Below are 18,785 nucleotides of genomic sequence, written 5' to 3' on the forward strand. Positions count from 1 at the left end.
TTCATTTGAATCATAAAGAAGATGCATCTAAGAACCTTCATACATGGTATCTATTGTACATTAGATGATCATTATTAGAGGAGCATTGCATTGGCATGCTATCACATTTATAGTAACTAGACATATTGTATGATTGTTTAACATGTCTTCATTATTATTCTAAAGTTGTTAAATTTAATCAAGGGGCTTGATCAAGGAGAAAAAATTAGCAAACTCTTAGAGGTGTTCCTTAAGGTTAAATAAGAATATGAAGTTTTAGGATACTTAAATATGTGAATACATACTGATTTTATAAACTAAGATAAAATTTGCTAGTCTAGAGATCATTTTCATAGATGTGATAATGACCCGTAATAAAATATAATAATTTAATCAATCCAAACGCAAACATTTGACAAATTCACAAACTTTAATGTAAAGACAAAGCATAAAACATAAAACGTCAACCTAAAATAATATATTCAACATAAAACCTAATTATTTTATTTATCATCTACACATTATTTATAAACATAATACCTACTCTCGCTACAATCCAGTTATAATTCTAAGGTGTTTTTTTTCAATAATCTAATAATTAAATTATAACTTTTTTTCAATACAAATATATAAATTCAATGAATAATTATACATTAATTATTGATTTGGAATGCCAAATTAATAAAACATAGTCTGAGAGCATGGGATTACTAAGTCTACAGATTTCGATTTTTTTAATCCCTTGGTTGAATATTTCCGCGTTCTGAGAACTTCTGGATAATTGACTGAAAGCTACAGACCATTTCAAGTCAACCAAATCTATTTGAGGCTGATAAATTATCTAGATCAGAAGTTTCTGAATTTTCCATCCATGATAGAATTGTCAATGAGAAACTCAGCAGCACGAGTGCCGGGCAATTTCGCTTTGCCCGAAAAAGCAAGCAACAAATTTTGGTCAAGACGGTACTGTTTGTCGTTTGTTTCTTTCCTTGATGTTCCGTGTTGATTTAACCAGAAAGACAATATATCAAGAGATCAGCCCAATTGAACATTTATGTCTGCAAATATAATTTTGCAGCTGCGATTTTTTCAGCTCAATTTCGATTAATTTTTTGTGGGAAACGTGAAAGAAATCTAAGCATTGTGGCAGTTAATGTTTTTATCTGTTTGCATTTGAAAGAGGAGAAAATAAGTATATTTTTGGCACTGTTTACAAAGTTGGCCACATTTCAGCTTTACCATTATCATTACAGCCCCACCACGTCAACATCAGAGCCTGAATCAAGTAAGTTACAGGTGTTTTGGTATAATTATTGTGGTTTTCCCGTGGGCTCTAGGGTTTTTGTGGGATTGTTGTATTGTTTTTCTGAGGTTTCCTGAACTATAGTGATTTGAGAATAAGGGTTCTTATTTTGTAAAACCTTTCTGTGGACTATTTTCTGCAGACTAGGTTGTTTTTCCCTCTCGGTTGATTTCTACACACTAAGTAGTTGTCTTTTCCTTTTGTAGATGCTACTATCTTTATTTAGTTATTGTATATTTCCTGGTCTTTTTCTGGAAAGTAAGGTTTTCATTTCAATTTCGCATTTTCTTACCTGGAAACTAGATTTTTAAATTTAATTTCTCTATTTTTTTTGCCTTATATAAATTTTTTGTAGGTTTTTCCTTTTAACAATGAAAAATAGTTCTCTGATGACAGAATGGACTCTATCTCCGTTACGGTCTGTTTCACCTATATACTATCATGAGAGTAGCCTTATCACAGAGCTTGCCTGCTTGAATGCAGCTATGCTGCCTTCGCACAGATGAAGGGGGTTATGGGCCGCCTTTGGTGAGGGGGATTGGAACGTTGAACCCGAATTACTCACTTACTGGTACATATACAATTCACCCTGTGGATTTTTTTTAAATTATTTACTTTTCATTTCTGGATACTATGGCTATCATTTAATCTTTGTGGTTTTTCTGATTTTTGATCATGATTGTTTAAATTATCCTGCAGAAGCTAAGAGATTGCTATGACTCTGATTCTGGAACTTGTGCCAATTGGCACACTCTTGGCCTTTGTGACAACACAAGTCTTAGAAACTGCTGTAGCTGCACAGGATGTGCTTATTGAGAAGGAGAGCTTTAGAGTGCTTTCCAAGTATCTTTTAGATATACAACCTGTTTTAGCAGAGTTAAGGATGCGTGACTTGAAAGAGACAGAGGCTGCAAGGCAGGCTCTGCAGTCTCTGTCTGATGATGTCAAAGCTGCTGACTCACTGGTTAGTTCATGCAGAACAAAGCCTAAGTTTTGGTTACTGGTTAATTGCCGAGACATAGTCAAAAGGGCCCAACAGGTTACTCGAGATATTGGTAAATCTCTTGCACTCTTATCTCTGGCAAGCACTGAAGTGTCTGCGGACATTCGTGATAATGTCAATAGATTACAGGGTGAAATGCAGAATGCAGAGTTTGAAGCTTCACAGTCTCAGCTTAGGATCATAGATAAGCTTGAATTGGGTCTCCGAGAACATAAGACCGATCAAGGTTTTGCAAATGACCTGATACGAGAAATAGCTAGAGCAGTAGGTGTTCCTGTGGAGCCTTCAGAGATAAACAAAGAGCTTGAAAGTTTTCGACGGGAGAAGGAAGAGGCTGCTGTAAGGAAAGAACGAGAAGAAGAAGCATTTATGGAACAGGTTATTGCTCTACTCTCTCATGCAGATGCTGCAAACAGTCCAGAGCAAGTTGAAAAGAGATACAGGGAAAGACTAATGAGTTTGGGCAGCAACATGCCAGAAAAAGAAGACATTCCTCCTCTGAAATCCTTCATATGTCCTCTGAAAGATGATGTAATGATGGATCCGGTGAGTCTGAGTACAGGCACAACCTATGAGAGGAAAGAAATACAACAATGGTTTGAAGCTGGTAATAAGATAGATCCTGATACACGTGAGCCCCTTTTGGACTTCACTCTCCGACCAAATATTCCACTCAAGCAGTCAATTGAAGAATGGGTGGAGCTCAATTATTGTCTGAAGATCAAAGCAGCCAAGCCCAAGTTGCAGTCAAGGGTTGAAGCGAAGGAGAAGGATGCTCTTAAACAGATGCAACAATTGTGTGAAGAAAAGTCCATCAACAAGGACTGGATTGCAATTGAAGGATTGATCCCTCTTATGGTGCAGGTGCTTATAAAATCTCACAGCAGGGATGTAAAGAGAGCAGCTTTATCAACATTGAAAACTCTTGTTATTGATCACACTGAAAACAAGGTAAGTAATGGAAAGCTACACCCATGATGTGTTTCTGGTAAATAGGAGGACAATGCATTTAGTTATACATTCTTTTTAATATAACCAATAACTTAGATTCTCTTATTTTTCTGATTTGGGATTGGTGTTTTGAAATATCCCAGACCAATTTTTTCAAATTTTCAATTACAAAAAGTAATGCAACACACATCTGTTAGGGTTAGCACTTAAACCAAAACGATGCGGAATACAACTCTAACCAAGAATGTACACCAGGATCCCGGGTTGGGCAAGGTGTGAGCATATGGTCAAAGGGTCTTAAAGCATTCTGAAAGTAACTCTAACCAAGAATGTGCCCAAAATGGACTAGCATATGGTCAGAGGATCTTAGTGCATGCTGAAAGCAACTCTAACCAAGAATGTGCCCAAGATGGACTAACCCATGGTCAGAGGATCTTTACAATTACAACTACTGGAAGGAAAACTCGACACCAAGCATGTGCTTTCAAACCTAGGATGGGAATGGAGCTACCATATGGCGGAGATGCTAAAAACTTAGAAATGGAATTAAATGTAAATAACAAGCGTGAAATGAAAATGAGAAGAAATGCTGCCAGTACTACTGTTCAGCTTACAATATGATAGTGAATGCTTGCCAAGATCATAAGATTAAGACTATACAATGCTGCAACAATATAGAAGACTCTCCCGGGCTTAACAAGAATGATAAGTCCAAGAAATTCTACTCAAGGATCAATCTTAATATTCTGATTTACGACAGACCTGCACTTGAAATGCTTAATCAGCAACACATGGAATCACTAAAATGCTCATTACTCTCTTGATACTAGTCCGAATGACCCAAGACCAAAAGCAATGGCTTCCTATGAAGGAGGCGAACAAACCAATACCAAGAAATTAGACATTAACCCAACAGATTATTTAACACGAACCCCAAGGCAATTCCCAACAGTGACGCCAGGCAAGAATGGCGATTCTTCTCTATAAAATGAAACACTTCATATTAGAATCTGCAAATTTGCACAAAGGAGCGCCCAGCCAAAACAAGAGGAAATATGCAATACCTAGAATGAATATGTTTTTATTTTGAATTATATGAGTGAAACTACAAATCTGCTCTGCTAACTGCGACTCCCGAAAATGAAATGAAATGCAAATAACTGAACTTCCAACACACATCAAGCTACAATGCAATCCTCACTACAAACTCTCACAACTACACTAAATCACCACTAGTTGCTATCTTTCAAGCAAGAAGCAATGCCAAGGCTAGGAGGCATTCATTCCTCGAAGCAACCCCAATACCATTTCGGCAGAGTAACACTTCCATAGACATCAGATGCCAAATGAAGGGAAAAGGCCTCCATTTATAAGCTTAACAAGAAATCTCTAGAGGCTTCTAGAAAGTGCGCCCTAATTTCACATTTGAATTTTCCTCCAAGAGATGGCACCACTTTTAAAAGCTTTAATTAACCTTTATTTCAATTCACTTCTCTTCATAAAGTTGGCACCCCTTTTCATAAGCAAGATTTTAGACCTTAGGAAATATTAAATCCCTTCCATGACGCGTCCACCCTTGAAGACCACCTTTTAAAACAACTTGAAGTGATGAAGCTAGGCCAAGGGGTCAACTTTAAAATATAACATTAAAACATAGCATTATTTAAATGAAATGAACTTATCTCTCCAAAAACATCCCAAGGCCAAAAGTGACGAAGCCAACTGAACCAACTGAAGAAGAGAACCAATTGTGCCGAAATAATCAGGACCACTGCCATAAATAAAATTTACTAAAAATAGTAAATTCCAAAAAGTGCTCGGAACACAAAGCCGGACATACCACTGCGAAGCTCTCTGAAAACCCAGAAAGAATCCGTGATCCAAACTCTAATTCACGAGCAACAACCACCTCCAAAATTGGAAACCCTAATTTCACCTATTGAGTAGCCTATGGGTCTCCGAAATAGGCCATCGGTCAACTGAAACATCATGCCTGAGAAGGGGACATTACATGTTTACATGCTAACTAGCATCATTATGTTAGTTATTTAGTTCTTTTTTTTCTTTTAAGATTTCTGATTAGTCTGAAAAAAGAAACTTAGAAGTTTTGAAACAGGGAAAAATCATGCACATGCAAATGGCATAATTTATAAATTTGATATATCTATTGAATCATGCTTTTTTATATTTGCGTTCTTTTAAAAATAAAATCAATAAATTAGTCTTCTATTTTTTGAAGGCCATTTCTGTTGTAAATTATCCATTTTTTGGCTTGATAACCCACAAGTTATTTCCCTTTTTTGCCTTCAACGCCCATGAGTTGACATCAAAACTTAAGTGTTACTTTACATGCAACTCTATGAATGTAACCTTTTGAAGGCATAATGACATTGAGCATGAAATAAACTTGCCCCATGTTGTGACTAATTATTACATTTGTTATTAGCTTGGATATTAAAATAGTGTCATGACAGTCGCTTGAAAAATCTGTTCCTCATGTGGCCAAACAAGGTTCCTCCATGTGTTCAACCTTTTGGATGCTTCCTTAGTTTAATCATCAACATCAAATAAGTGGTTTTATGTTGTGACAAAGCTCTTGGAAAATATCTGTAAGGAGAACTAACCTTCCTTTCCTGATGACGGAACACTGAATGTGTTCCAAATGTTGAAGAAACAAACATATACAGTGAATCCGGAAGCATTCCTTATAATAGAACCAATCTACTTGCTTAGTCACTTAAGTCATGACATTTTCATATCCTTTTCTCTCATAACTTTTGAATTTGTTACTCACATCTCAATCTCATCGATGTTGGAAGCCTTGTACCCTTCAGCTGTGATGGGAAGAAATTATTTACAATGGTCCCAAGATTCTTCTCAAAACAACTTATCACTGGATTTTAAAATCAAGAGCATTACATGTTATATGTCTACCATTAAATATGTATATAGTTGATAACACCTGATGCTGTGTAATATTCCCACTAATTTTTTCGTTTTTTGATCACAACAAATACTACAATGCACCCGTTAAAGTTAGGAAATATAATTTCAATACTGCTGAAAGTAACCCTTCCACTTTCTGATCACCAACAGCCCAATGTGGGAAGGTGAGAGCATACGGTGATAAGGGGTTCGTTAGCTCACTGATCTGCTGGAAATTACAATGCAATTACAATATTGGGTGGCAAACTGTTGATGTGGTTTTTCATGCACATGCGAACACAGAATAAAATACCAAGTTATCTTATCCTCTCTTGAACAATGTTTCCCCAAATGCTAAAGATTTCGCCTAAGGATCAATCTTAAACCCTCAAAGATGATACTCACTCACAAAGTTTCATTGACTTCCTCGAACTCAGACTAGTCATCACCTAGCAGCACGAACAAAATTTGACCTAAGGAAGACTTTCAAAGAAACCCTAACCTGGAGCATCCACTGATTCATCCTAGCTCAAGTAGAGCCTATAATTCCAATGATCCCTCTGACAACACTCAAAATGCAAAGGCTAATAGACAAGAACCTAAAAGACCTAGAAAACAAACCCTAGAAAGCAAAAAGTAGGGGTCCCCATTTACAATGGGGCTATGTGTGAATACGTCACAACATCTAGCGCCACCTTGAATAAATGTTCTTGAACATTTCAGAGATAAAGACTCAATTGCCACTTAGAACCTCTGGAAAATTCAACCCAACTTATCAAGAGATTAGAAAATGTTCTCAAAGTAGGAGAATCCTTAACCAGATCAAGACACTTAGTCTTTGATTACCTAGGTGTGTGCAAGTGTATTCATTCCTCTCGACAAGACAATTATGACCTTCAGGTCCTCCTGTGATCGGCTACGTAATATATCTAAACTTCATAAGCATCCTGGATAGAGCCTCGCTACTAGCCAGACGTCCATAGTCTCGACGAGGATATCGCCGCAATCTCACGAATATTACTCCATTGCCAGTCGGGCGTCCATAGACCCGATGGAGTTACTCGCATATTCCCATTAGCCAATTTTGATATTTCATTTCATTTCATTTTTTCTTGATTTTGTCTCTTTCATTTCCTTATTTTTTCTCTTTTGATATTGCTTTTTCGTTCCGTCAATTCCTTTGGCTCGTAAGCAATGAAGCTTACTAGGGTTTGAGGATTGTGGTGGCGCTGAAGCAAGATTTTGGATTTTTCACTAATCACAGCTTTGCCTGAAAACCATAATGACTTGGAGTCTATTAGTGTGTAAAGATATAGTAATCAAAAGATGTTGGCATCAAGATACAGAAAGTGATTCCCTTCCAAGTCAAGTACAAGTCCTGATCAAATGATAAAGCTAAAAAAGGAACAACCTTGGATTCCAAGCACTTCATGAATAGATATCTAAGAAATGAGTCTAACATAAGATCCAAGATATTGCTAGTGTATGAGAAACAACACAGATACCCTTCTCACAAATGGAGGCTCCTACTCAAGACACCTACACTAAACAGATGACTGACCCAAAAGCAAACTAAGCTAAAGCGCACACCAAAAGCAAACTAAAAAGAAAACTAACTAAACTACCTGAGCCACTCAAGATCACGAGTCAAATGACTCAAGGCAAATTAATAACAAGGCTCAAAAGACCTCTAACTAAACACACGAAAAGAAAACCTACTCTAAAGCTATATACAAGACCCCCAGACTTGACATGACTCAAAGAAGCGAAGTATGTACATGACTTTACATGATTTCTCAGCTTGTGCAATAGGAGCATGGCAAAGGTGATGGTTCTCAGTCGAGCAAATTCATCCTTAAATATAGAAAAGCAAGCTCTCACCATGCATCTCTCATATTCAGGAAAGGTTTCATGTAGGATAATCAGTTGAGGTATCATCAGGATCATGATCTATCCAAATGCAAGTTGTTTTCCCAAAATCCCCATAATCAAAATCATAATAACTTTCAAGGCTAGGATTAAGGAAGGAGACAACCGGGCATGTTTCAGGCTCAGATGGAAGTGCTTGCTCAAATGGAAGTGTTTGTTCACCATTTAGTGCATTGTCGGAAGAGAGATCATTAGCTACTTCAGAAGGTCGCCATTGGTGATGTACCATTCCACGAGTATTCACAACACGTTGATCTTGATTTGGAAGATCCTCTTGAAACAAGCTCAACGCCCCTTCGAATAGCTCAACATTCTTTGTTTTCATCGAGACATCTTGCATAAACCAGGCATCTTTATGAAATTCCATTAGCATATCTTCAAAAATGAGAGTCTCCTTGAGGGATTGATTTTCAAAGATCTCCTCTAGTTGATCAAATATAATCTCTGGTGGCATTTCATCTTCAAGCATAGTCTCGGGAGGTCGGAGCTGATGATGAACCACATCACTCACCATAGCTTGTTTGTCTTGAGAAAATTTGGGTAGTGATTCCATTTGTGTTTCCAATATAAGATCCTTCAACGCCCCTTCAAATATCATGAGAGTGAGGACGTCCTTGAGCGCCCCCTCGAATTGTTCTTCATACCTAGGCTCACTTATGATGATTTGTAGCTCTTTGTTCAACATCTCAACTCGATTGTGTTCTCCAAGGGTGCTATTTGAAACTTCTTGTAATTCATTCTCAAGAATCTCCTTTTGTAGCATAAATGAGAATTCTTCAAGGAATGAGTCCTTTTCTTCTTTGATTGCTTGTTCAACTCTTGGATCTTCCTTTATCACTGCCCGAGCATTCTCAACTGCTTCTTCAACCTTCGTTTTATGGTATTCTTCTTTAGGCGCATATGTATCGTCGACGTACAACTGGTTCTTCTCACAATTAGGTGCTGGAGCAATGTCTTGTTCATAGGTTCTCCCGAATTCAGCTGCGAGATGTGCACCCCAAGATCCTTTCACAATACACTCTTCCTCGGACAAAGTTGGCATTCCAGACTGATTTCTAACTTGATTGATGGCCATTTCACATACCAAGCAAGTAAATTCAAAGTGAGGTGAATTGTGAATCCTACACCACAATGGAATTAATATGTTCTCTAAACGCATTTCACCATTCAAAATAAGCTGACTCTCGATCATCCATAAGAAACTTAAAAGAGGATCTTTGGTTTCTGGGACATTGAAATTCCTTTCTTTTGCCTCTGGTCTGGGGACATCCCAAAAGAAGATCTTTCCTTGCGCTGCCGATTCTATCCTTGATAAGTACTTCAAGCAATGCATTTCATCATGTTCATCTGTCTCATGGATTCGACATTGCCCTGGCCTTGCAAACTCGGACAATCGGCGTGGATAAAGCTGTGTATCTAATCTCCACCAAAGTTGAGGAAAATCAACTTGTTGCTCCTCGTGAAATTGTTGCCGCTCCATGAGAAATCTTTTCTTTTTGATTTTTTGATTTTTTTTTTTTTGGCTTTTCTGTTTTTTAAATTTTTTTTGGCTTTTCTACTTTTTTTGGATTTTTTGGCTTTTTTACTTTTTTTGGATTGTCTGGAATAAGAGAGATCTTGAATATCTCAGATTCAACTTGAAGCTCAACTGGTTCCAGCTATGCAAAGTGCTTCCTTTCTTTGTAAGTCCAACTGACGACCCAACGATCACCTTCCTTTCTTTGTACCACTTTCGTCGAGCGTTGAAGATGGCTTTCCACTGATCTTCCTTGGATTCAATAGTTCACATTCGCTCACCTTTCTTTAGCTTTCAATTTTGTTGAGCGTGAAGAGAGGGAAGAAGTTCTAGATAAATCCTCAAAATATGACTTGATAAAATCTGGATTTCATTTGCTCAAGTGTTTATCGTGATCAACCCGCCTTCTGGCGCCAATTCTGTTGATGTGGTTTTTCATGCACATGCGAACACAGAATAAAATACCAAGGTATCTTATCCTCTCTTGAACAAAGTTTCCCCGAATGCTGAAGATTTCACCTAAGGATCAATCTTAAACCCTCAAAGATGATACTCACTCACAAAGCTTCTTTGACTTCCTCGAACTCAGACCAGTCATCACCTAGCAACACGAACAAAATTTGACCTAAGGAAGACTTTCAAAGAAACCCTGACCTGGAGCATCCATTGACTCATCCTAGCTCAAGCAGAGCCTATAATTCCAATGATCCCTCTGACAACACTCAAAATGCAAAGGCTAATAGACAAGAACCTAAAAGACTTAGAAAACAAACCCTAGAAAGCGAAAACTAGGGGTCCCCATTTACAATGGGGCGATGTGTGAATACGTCACAACACAAGCCAACCCCTTCCACTTTTCAGCGGGATGAAGACCAAGAAGTTGGCGGTAAACCAGCCAAGGTAACAAGAGCATAACCAGAACCAAATCATTCTACCGCTTATGCAGCGGGAGGACAATATCACTCAACCGCATATTTCAGCGGGAGGACAATATCACTCAACCACTTACTCAGTGGGAGGACAAAGCTGAATTACAAAACATGAAGGCGGCTAAGCCATCCTCTCTTCTACTTGTTTAGTGGGAAATACCATATAATGCAACTATAATGATTGATCAATACTACTGAAACAATCTTACAAAGATAGAGATGCAAGAGAAGATAGCGTTAAGTACATATCTCAAGTATTCAATATCAAATTCACACCACAAAATCACTACTTGCTGTTATGAAATCAGAGTCAATAAAACGCAGAACCAACCACACCCAAATCCACTAAAATGCTCATAACTTTCTCAAAATTGAATGAAATCATGCCAAACCAAATGCAAATGAATAGTATAACTTAGGCGATCAGTTCAATACCTTGAAACAACAGCTTGAGAGTCACAAGGGTGATGCACGCAACCCAATGCAATTCTGGAAATGGCGATTTAGCTGAATATTTCGATTTGCAACCATAAATTCGAGAGTTCCCCAAATGCCACGCCAATGTAGAAGAACTATTGTCTCTCCAATACGCTTCTAATGAGCCTTCACCCATAACAATGCACCCAACACGCAGATAGCTACGAACAAAATACACTTCCAGCCAACACACACCAGCAACACCAAAAAACGCAGCAGCACACAACTCTTCAAAAACACACCCAACGCAATCCCAAGTACACCAAGTAGTTCACAAAATTCGAACCATAGCTAGGAGTGATATCTCACACTCGAAATTGGAAAGAAAGATCTAGGAGGTTTTCACCCTCGAAGAAGTTTGGAGTCATTCCGACAGCATAACGATATATTTTCTCTGGATGATCAAATGAGGAGCCAACCACCTATATATATTGCTTTTCAAGTCTGGAATTCAAATGAAATTGCCTCCAAATTCACCTCTTTCAAATTGCATTTCATTTCATGTGGTGGACCCAAGTATGGTGCCCACTTCCCAAATCAAAAATCGCACCTCGGAGAGAGGATCATGATTTTGGCATAAAATAACTATGATGTATAAAATAAAGTCTCCTTTCAATCATCAAATAATTCGCCCAGGCATGACTTAGGAAGAATACCATATTATGCACAATTCCCCATAACATCAATCAGTAATAAAATAATTAAATAATAAACCTTAGGTAGGATAAAGAAATAATATTTAATTAAATGGCTTATAACTCCAATACTATTATCAACAAAATCTAGATGAGGCTGACCAATGAGGATCACTGAACTGTGTTGGATGAGGACCAAATCCAGGACTGCCAAAAATAGAATGCCCAAATTGCCACTTACTAAAAATAGTAAGTCATGAAACAATGCTCTGAAAATCACGATCTTCGCAACCAGAGAAAGAGCTTGGCGAGCTTAGTAACACTACACCATCTAGACAACCAAACGCTAACTTACTAAAAATAGTAAGTTCACATTCCACCCCTGACAAGCTTGGTCAGAAGTCCATAGTGTTAGTTTAAAGCAATCGGATGTTAATTTAAGCAATTAAATTATATCAGACTGTGAATGAACAGTAACATCAGTAAAGCACAAGACAAAAGACACCAATACCCTGGGAAAACCTCCCTCTTGGAGGTGAAAAACCCAGCCTCAAATACAATCTATAATATCTCAAATGTGGGCAGTTACAAGGCAATAACTTATCTCAGATTGCTATTCAATATATCAGTGAAGATTGCAGCCCTCATCAACAACAGATGGTTAGGAGGAGCAACAGATGTCGAGATCAGATTCGCACGAGAGGAGACCTTATCGAGTTCACATGAAGATCTTTGACAACTTCGCCACACATAATCAACCTTGAAGAGTTCGCATAATAGCCTTATACAAGTTCGTACGAGTGAAGGAAAGATCGCTGCTAGGAGAGCAGATAGCATTTGCATGAGATGATGATTATATTATGACTTCATTTGCTTGTTAGATTTATATCCCATCTTTGGTGTCAACCCTCAAGTCGGCTTGCATTAGATAATTTATTTATTTCCATTTATTGCCTCCACGTTACAGGAGTTTGGGCCCAGCCCTAAGATCCATTTATTGCCTACATGTTACATATGTTTGGGCCCAGCCCTAAGTTACATTTATTGTCTTCACGTTCCATATGTTTGGGTCCAGCCCTAAGTTACTTTTATTTGTCTTCACGTTACATATGTTTGGGTCCAGCCCAAAATAGTTCGAATTGCTTGAGAGATAATACATGTGTATTTTAATTGTCATTGACAACATTAAAATACAATAGATAGGTATTCGAGCTAGCTACTATTTCCGTTGATTTTAAAATCTCAGATTAACAGTAAGAACAAAAATCAGAATTGTATCTTTGATAATGTTAATTTCCAGCTTATATTAACCTGTAGGTTAAATGATTAATAAGAACATTTAAACAAACATATTAGAAGTTGAATGCATGAAACAACATAGACGCATAACACAAGTTACCCCGGGAAACCTCCCTCTTGGAGGAAAAACCCAGCATGAAGTGATCCTCAGATCTGATTATAAAGTGGATGTAACATTCTGAGTACAACACTTATCTCTTAGGGCTGATGAAGATGATCAAACAACAATTTGTTTTATGCTCCTTTGATGGCTAGGTCTGCACACAAGATAGTCTTAGATTTGCACTTTTATCCGCACCAGATCTACACTTTTGGTGCACTTTAGGTCTGCACCAAATCTGCACTTTAGTCGCACCTTAAGTCTGCACCAAGTTGCGCACCAAGTGCGCACCGATCTGCCCTTCATCCTTGCATTTGCACTTGCCTGCACTGCACTCTCTGTGCACTGATTTGCATTGCATCAGCCCGCACCAAGGTGTACATCAAGTGCACATCCATCTGCACTTCTTCACACCTGGGCTGCTTCAAGTGCATACACAGTTCGCACCTTTGGAAGATGAGATTTGTGCTCCAAGTGCACACACAGTTCACACCCTTAGAAGGATAATCTCACACCTTTTCTGGATAACTTTGCACCTACTAGCTGAGATAATTCGCACATATGACTGAAGAAGTTCGCATAGAGCAGAGAGGTATTTCACCTTAATGAATAGTATGAATGACTTGCAATTGTTGCTTGTATATATGTGCAAGATGTGAGACCCATCTTTTGGGTCGGCTCAATAACTTTTGGCGCCAAACAATATTTTAGTTTACACGCCACATATGGGTCCTATCTTTGGCGCCTAAGTTACATGCTAAATGATATGACTTTGGGTCCATACGTTTGACTAGGTGTGGCCTTTAGTTTTGGACATAATACAATAAGGATAGGGTCCTATAAAGATTCACATAATATTGGAATAGGGTCCAGCCCTATTTATTATGAATTCTAATGTTGCCTTTGGCAATTAGAATTCATCTTTTATTTTGCTTCCTAGTTACAAAAAATCAACAATTTCAACACATAGAATATGGAAACCCTAATTCTCCTTTCCACATAGCCTACGGGTCTCCGGAATAAGCCAATGGACCACTGAATGCATCATCACAAAGAAGGGGACATTACATGCTGGATTAGAGGCTTTCAAACCATCGCATTGGTGATAGTTCTATCAATTTATTTTTTTATAAAATCAGGTCTTATGCCTTTGCACAAATTAGATGCAGCTCTCCGTGCATTTATTAATAAGAGACCGGGGGTAGTCCTTTTCTATCCACAACTTTAACTCAACCCCATGTCTCAGGTGTCTCAAACTTGTAATCTGTCACCATGGGGAACTAACATGAATAATTGTGCACATCAATAGCTGCCAGGATTTGTGAAACTATGATAAGTCTACTCACAATCAAGTTTTTTCTGCGGTACCCTTTTGGGTTTTACTTCAACTCTGGCAAGCATGCTCCCAGTCAGGGATCCCAAAATGTGTCCTGCTCTTTATATTACTACCTGGAGTTTAATTTTGTTCACAATGGATCAAACTTAGTAGAAAATCAGAGCAAGTAATAAAAGATCTGTTTATGGTGAGTACTCTTATTCTTAGTCCAGCGAGAGAGAGAGATCAAAGGAATCAGAGTTTGAAGTTCCTGTGATGATGATTTTTTTTTGGTGAAGCCTAGCAGTCTCCTAGCAGTCAAGAGAGAGACTGCTAGGCTCCACCAAAAGATTACTTCAACACAGGAACTTTAAACTCTCTCTCTCTCTCTGTCGATTGCTAGGCTCCACCAAAATTTTTCTTCAACACAGGAATGCTAAACTCTGATTCCTTTGATCACTCAGTGGTCTTCTGAGCAGAGATAACATCATCTAGCATAAAATGTTATGATTAATATGCAATAATAATACTATATATTTGAATAATAAATATTCCTGTATCCTCACTATGGTGGTAGAAATTATTAAGATAGTTTGACCCTCAAAAATCAGTCGCCATGTTTCTGATACTGAGTTGGACATCTTTCTTTTTAGCATCCATTTCTGGAGTTTCTCTTGCTGGAAATGGACACAAGTGCAAATGCATTACCAAAGTTTTTCATTGATAGCATTTTAGCAAACTATAAGTTTGATTATGTTATGCTAATTTGTGCTGGCTACTCTTCTGCTGTGGCTTGTGACTATGATGTCATTTGACCACTCATAAGTATGTCTAAGGAAGATGATATATGAGAAATTATGCTTATTATTAAATGCCAATGTCCAGGATAAAGTTGTGGATGCTGGAGGTGTAGAACAAGTGGTACGCTGTCTTGCACGTGATGCTCGAATCTCAACAGTTGCTGTTGAGTTGCTATCTGAGCTGCTGCTAAATGGTTCTGAGCTGAATGTATCTGTCTACAGGAAGATTAGTCTGGAGAAAAGTGCCATACTTTTGCTTGTAACTCTTCGAAATGGGTCAGTCACAGAATCAGCAGAAAAAGCAGAAGCAATATTGCAACGGCTTCGTGATAATGATGATAATATAGTGCAAATGGCTGCTGCTAATTGGTATGGGCCACTGATTGAATGTCTTCATAAAGGTAATGTTAATGTAATCTTTAATGATAGTTCTTATGTGTGTGTGTTCGCATCCTATTTTATTCTTTTTTGAAGGTTTTGATTGAAATTTGTATCTGTTGTGTAGATCTTCAATACCTCCTAAATAGACCATACTATTCATCTGAAATAATTTAATAATATTCTAGTTTCTGGAAAGTGTTTGAATATATTTTTTAAGAAACTATTGATACACGAGTCAGGACTTTTTTATTTAATTTTTAGCTATATTTTCTACATGGAATTTCAACTTGAGAGTTTGAAAGTTTAAAAAACAAAATCATGATATAAATGAATGAGTGAACAAAATATTTCCTTTTCATAGAACTACTTAAAACATTTTGTAGTCAGAGAAAATTTAGCTACCTAGCAGTTTAACAGAATTCTGCAAAATAATACTAGTTTAAATTTTAAACAATGTTAAACTAAACTGCAATAGGCAATACAAATCGCTAAACACAGAATTTTAACATGGCTGTTTGAATCGGTTTGTTAGTTTCTGGTTAAGTTACCAGTCCTAGTATGGGTGCAGGTACTGTGGTGGAGCAATTTTTTTTCCTTGGGTACAACTTACAAGTATGGTTTTGGTTAATATTCATATGCACACAAAACTATTAATTTTAAACTATAAAACAGTGATACTCATAATTGCCAATAAACAAAATATTTAAATACATCACATGAAATGATAATTGACTGTTTGATATTAACAAAGGAGAGAAGTACTCCTTTTATAGGCAATTACAAAAGATCTTTCCATAATGGAAACAATCGAGTACTAAAGACATAAATGAAAGTTACTAAAACTGATTAACTAACATACAAAATAGAAAGTTACTAACTGAACTACTTAAATGACTTAAATAACTATTATAAGCTATATATTACAATATTACTTTAATACCCTCCCTTAATGGTCATCTACTAACTACTTTATGGAAGACTTGACATAATTTGCTGGTCATTTGGCCACGAATGCATAGGAGGCTGGCTCCTCCTCTTCAGATTGCTCTGTGACATGAGCCTACTACTAAGACCCTACCTGGTTGGACTTCTAATCAGCCAACCGCTTTTTGCATAACTTCTATACATGACCAAGTTTACCACAATAATGACATGTGATAGATTTTAAATTCTTTGAAGAATCATCAGGTTCACTTTGTTCTTTCTGCTGAGTGGACTTGCCTTTGCCTTTGCCTTTGTCCTTGGCAGTAAATATCTGTTCCATATTGGCCGTCTCGTTGCTGCTACCTAATTGTTGTTTTCACTTGGCTTGTTGCAAGAGCTTATTAAACAACTCATCAAACTCCAGGTCAACATTAGTGGATGTAATGTTGAGAGTTTCGATGAAATGCTCATAGGATCATGGTAAGCTTTTTAGCATGATAACCACCATATTCTCTTCTTCCATCTTGCAACCAATGGCCTTCAGTTGATTGTGAATGTCTTTGATCTTCATTAAATGATCTTGCAAAGACATCTTGTCATCCATTATAATCAAGAACAACATATTTTTAAAGAAGAAAGCGCTGCTTTTATCTGACATCTCGTGTAGATCCTTTAGGTGAGTCCAAATTTGTGCAGTAGTCTTGCAAGATAATAGTTCTAGAATCATCTCATCGGAGATTGAGAATTTGAGCAACATAATTGCTTCATGGTTACGCTCATCAAACTTCTCCTAGTCTTTCCCTTCTACTATGGGACGAACAAAATTACCCAGAACAATTTGGTCTAGGCACTGGTACTAAAAAATAGTGAGCAACCTCCGCTTCTAGGTATTGTAGCTCTTGCCATTGAACCTCTAAGTGCTCTCCAACATGATGCTGGGTAATGAAGCCATCCCTCCCATTATCCAAAGACACGAAAATTGAGATTAGCTTCTCAAAAAACTTTGATTTTTGTTGATAAAAAAATCGGCAAAAAAACTAAAACCTACAATATTGTCAAAAAAAGTTGTAAGACAGCACCACGATTTTGTGGAAAAATCTTCAAACCCTTGATGCGATGTTGAAACTGCACACGATTTTGTGAAAAAATCAGCAAAAACCTTTGTTTTGTGAAAAACGCGGTAAAAAACCTTTGTTTTGAAAAAAAATCATCAAAAACAACAAAAGACCAAGATTTCTTGGAAAAAAATCATGAAAAAACTCGCAATGATTTTGGAAAAAAATCATGCAAAAAACCCTCCACGATTTTTTTGGAAAAAGATCATGCAAAATTTGCCAAAAATAGAAGTCTCAGCAAACCCTAGGTCACACATTTAAACCCTAGGTGTGCGAGAAAAACCCCAGCAAATCCATGATTTTTAGAAAATTCGTGTAAAACAACCTTCGTGTGGAAGAAACCCTTGATGTGTGGAAGAATACCCTAGGTGGCGTCATAGAGAGAACTAGGTGCAAAGAAAAAACCCTAGATCACGTGCAGGAACTCCCAAAAAATCTTGTCACAAGCCCAAAAAACAAATCCATGAACTCAAAAAACCCAGAATCAAAGTTGCGATTCTAAAAAAAACCTTCGAAAACAATCTTCGTACGAATGTGTATAGTAAAAAACTCAAAAAATCGTTTCAAAAAACTTTTGGAAATAAATTCCAAGTAAAGAAATCGTGAATTTTATTAAAAATCCGTCAAACAATTATCTCTGCTTTGATACCATGAAATGACAATTGATTGTTTGATATTAACAAAGGAGAGGAGTACTCTTTTTATAAGCAATTACAGAAAATCTTTCCATAATAGATACAATCGAGAACTAAAGACAAACAAAAGTTACTAAAATTGGCTAACATTTAGAATATAAATTTACTAACTAAACTATTTAAATGACTTAAATGACCATTATAAGCTAAATATTACAATATTACTCTAATATCATATTCATAATTTGTAAAAATGAAAATTCTCAAATTCATGATTTATCAAATCAAAATGTCAATAAATAATGAAAATTACAATCAATATTTAATAGTCTTTATATTGTTCTGCATCAAAAGCATCAAAGTCAACATTTAGTTTAATTCATTTGAACCACAATCAAATGGAATGCCACTCCTACTAGCTATGTCACATGCAAAAGCTGCTTCATCTATAGAGACTTCAGCAAGCTATGCAACTATAGGATCTAAGTTCACACACTTAGGACTTTGATCCCAATTCTTTGTCACCTCCTCGTTGTATTCATGTGTCTTATGTGACAAGGGATGAAGGT

The 18,785-nt window shown here is 37.1% G+C and overlaps 1 protein-coding gene across 3 annotated transcripts in view; it reads left to right on the forward strand.

The window, feature by feature from the left end:
- The first annotated feature begins 660 nt into the window (after positions 1 to 660).
- LOC131030826 (U-box domain-containing protein 43) overlaps positions 661 to 18,785 on the forward strand; it is a 51,708-nt gene continuing 33,583 nt past the window's right edge. The window contains exons 1-4 of one of the 3 annotated variants that reach the window (XM_057961742.2): positions 661 to 1,264; positions 1,665 to 1,853; positions 1,982 to 3,236; positions 15,247 to 15,562. In XM_057961742.2, coding sequence (XP_057817725.2) covers positions 1,998 to 3,236; positions 15,247 to 15,562 — 1,555 coding nt within the window. In that variant the 5' untranslated portion in view covers positions 661 to 1,264; positions 1,665 to 1,853; positions 1,982 to 1,997. Of the gene's footprint in view, positions 1,265 to 1,360; positions 1,430 to 1,664; positions 1,854 to 1,981; positions 3,237 to 15,246; positions 15,563 to 18,785 lie in introns of those variants that run through there. The other 2 variants (XM_057961741.2, XM_057961743.2) reach the window with 2 other exon arrangements.

This window comes from Cryptomeria japonica, chromosome 7 (assembly GCF_030272615.1).
Source record: "Cryptomeria japonica chromosome 7, Sugi_1.0, whole genome shotgun sequence".
NCBI classification, from domain to species: domain Eukaryota; kingdom Viridiplantae; phylum Streptophyta; class Pinopsida; order Cupressales; family Cupressaceae; genus Cryptomeria; species Cryptomeria japonica.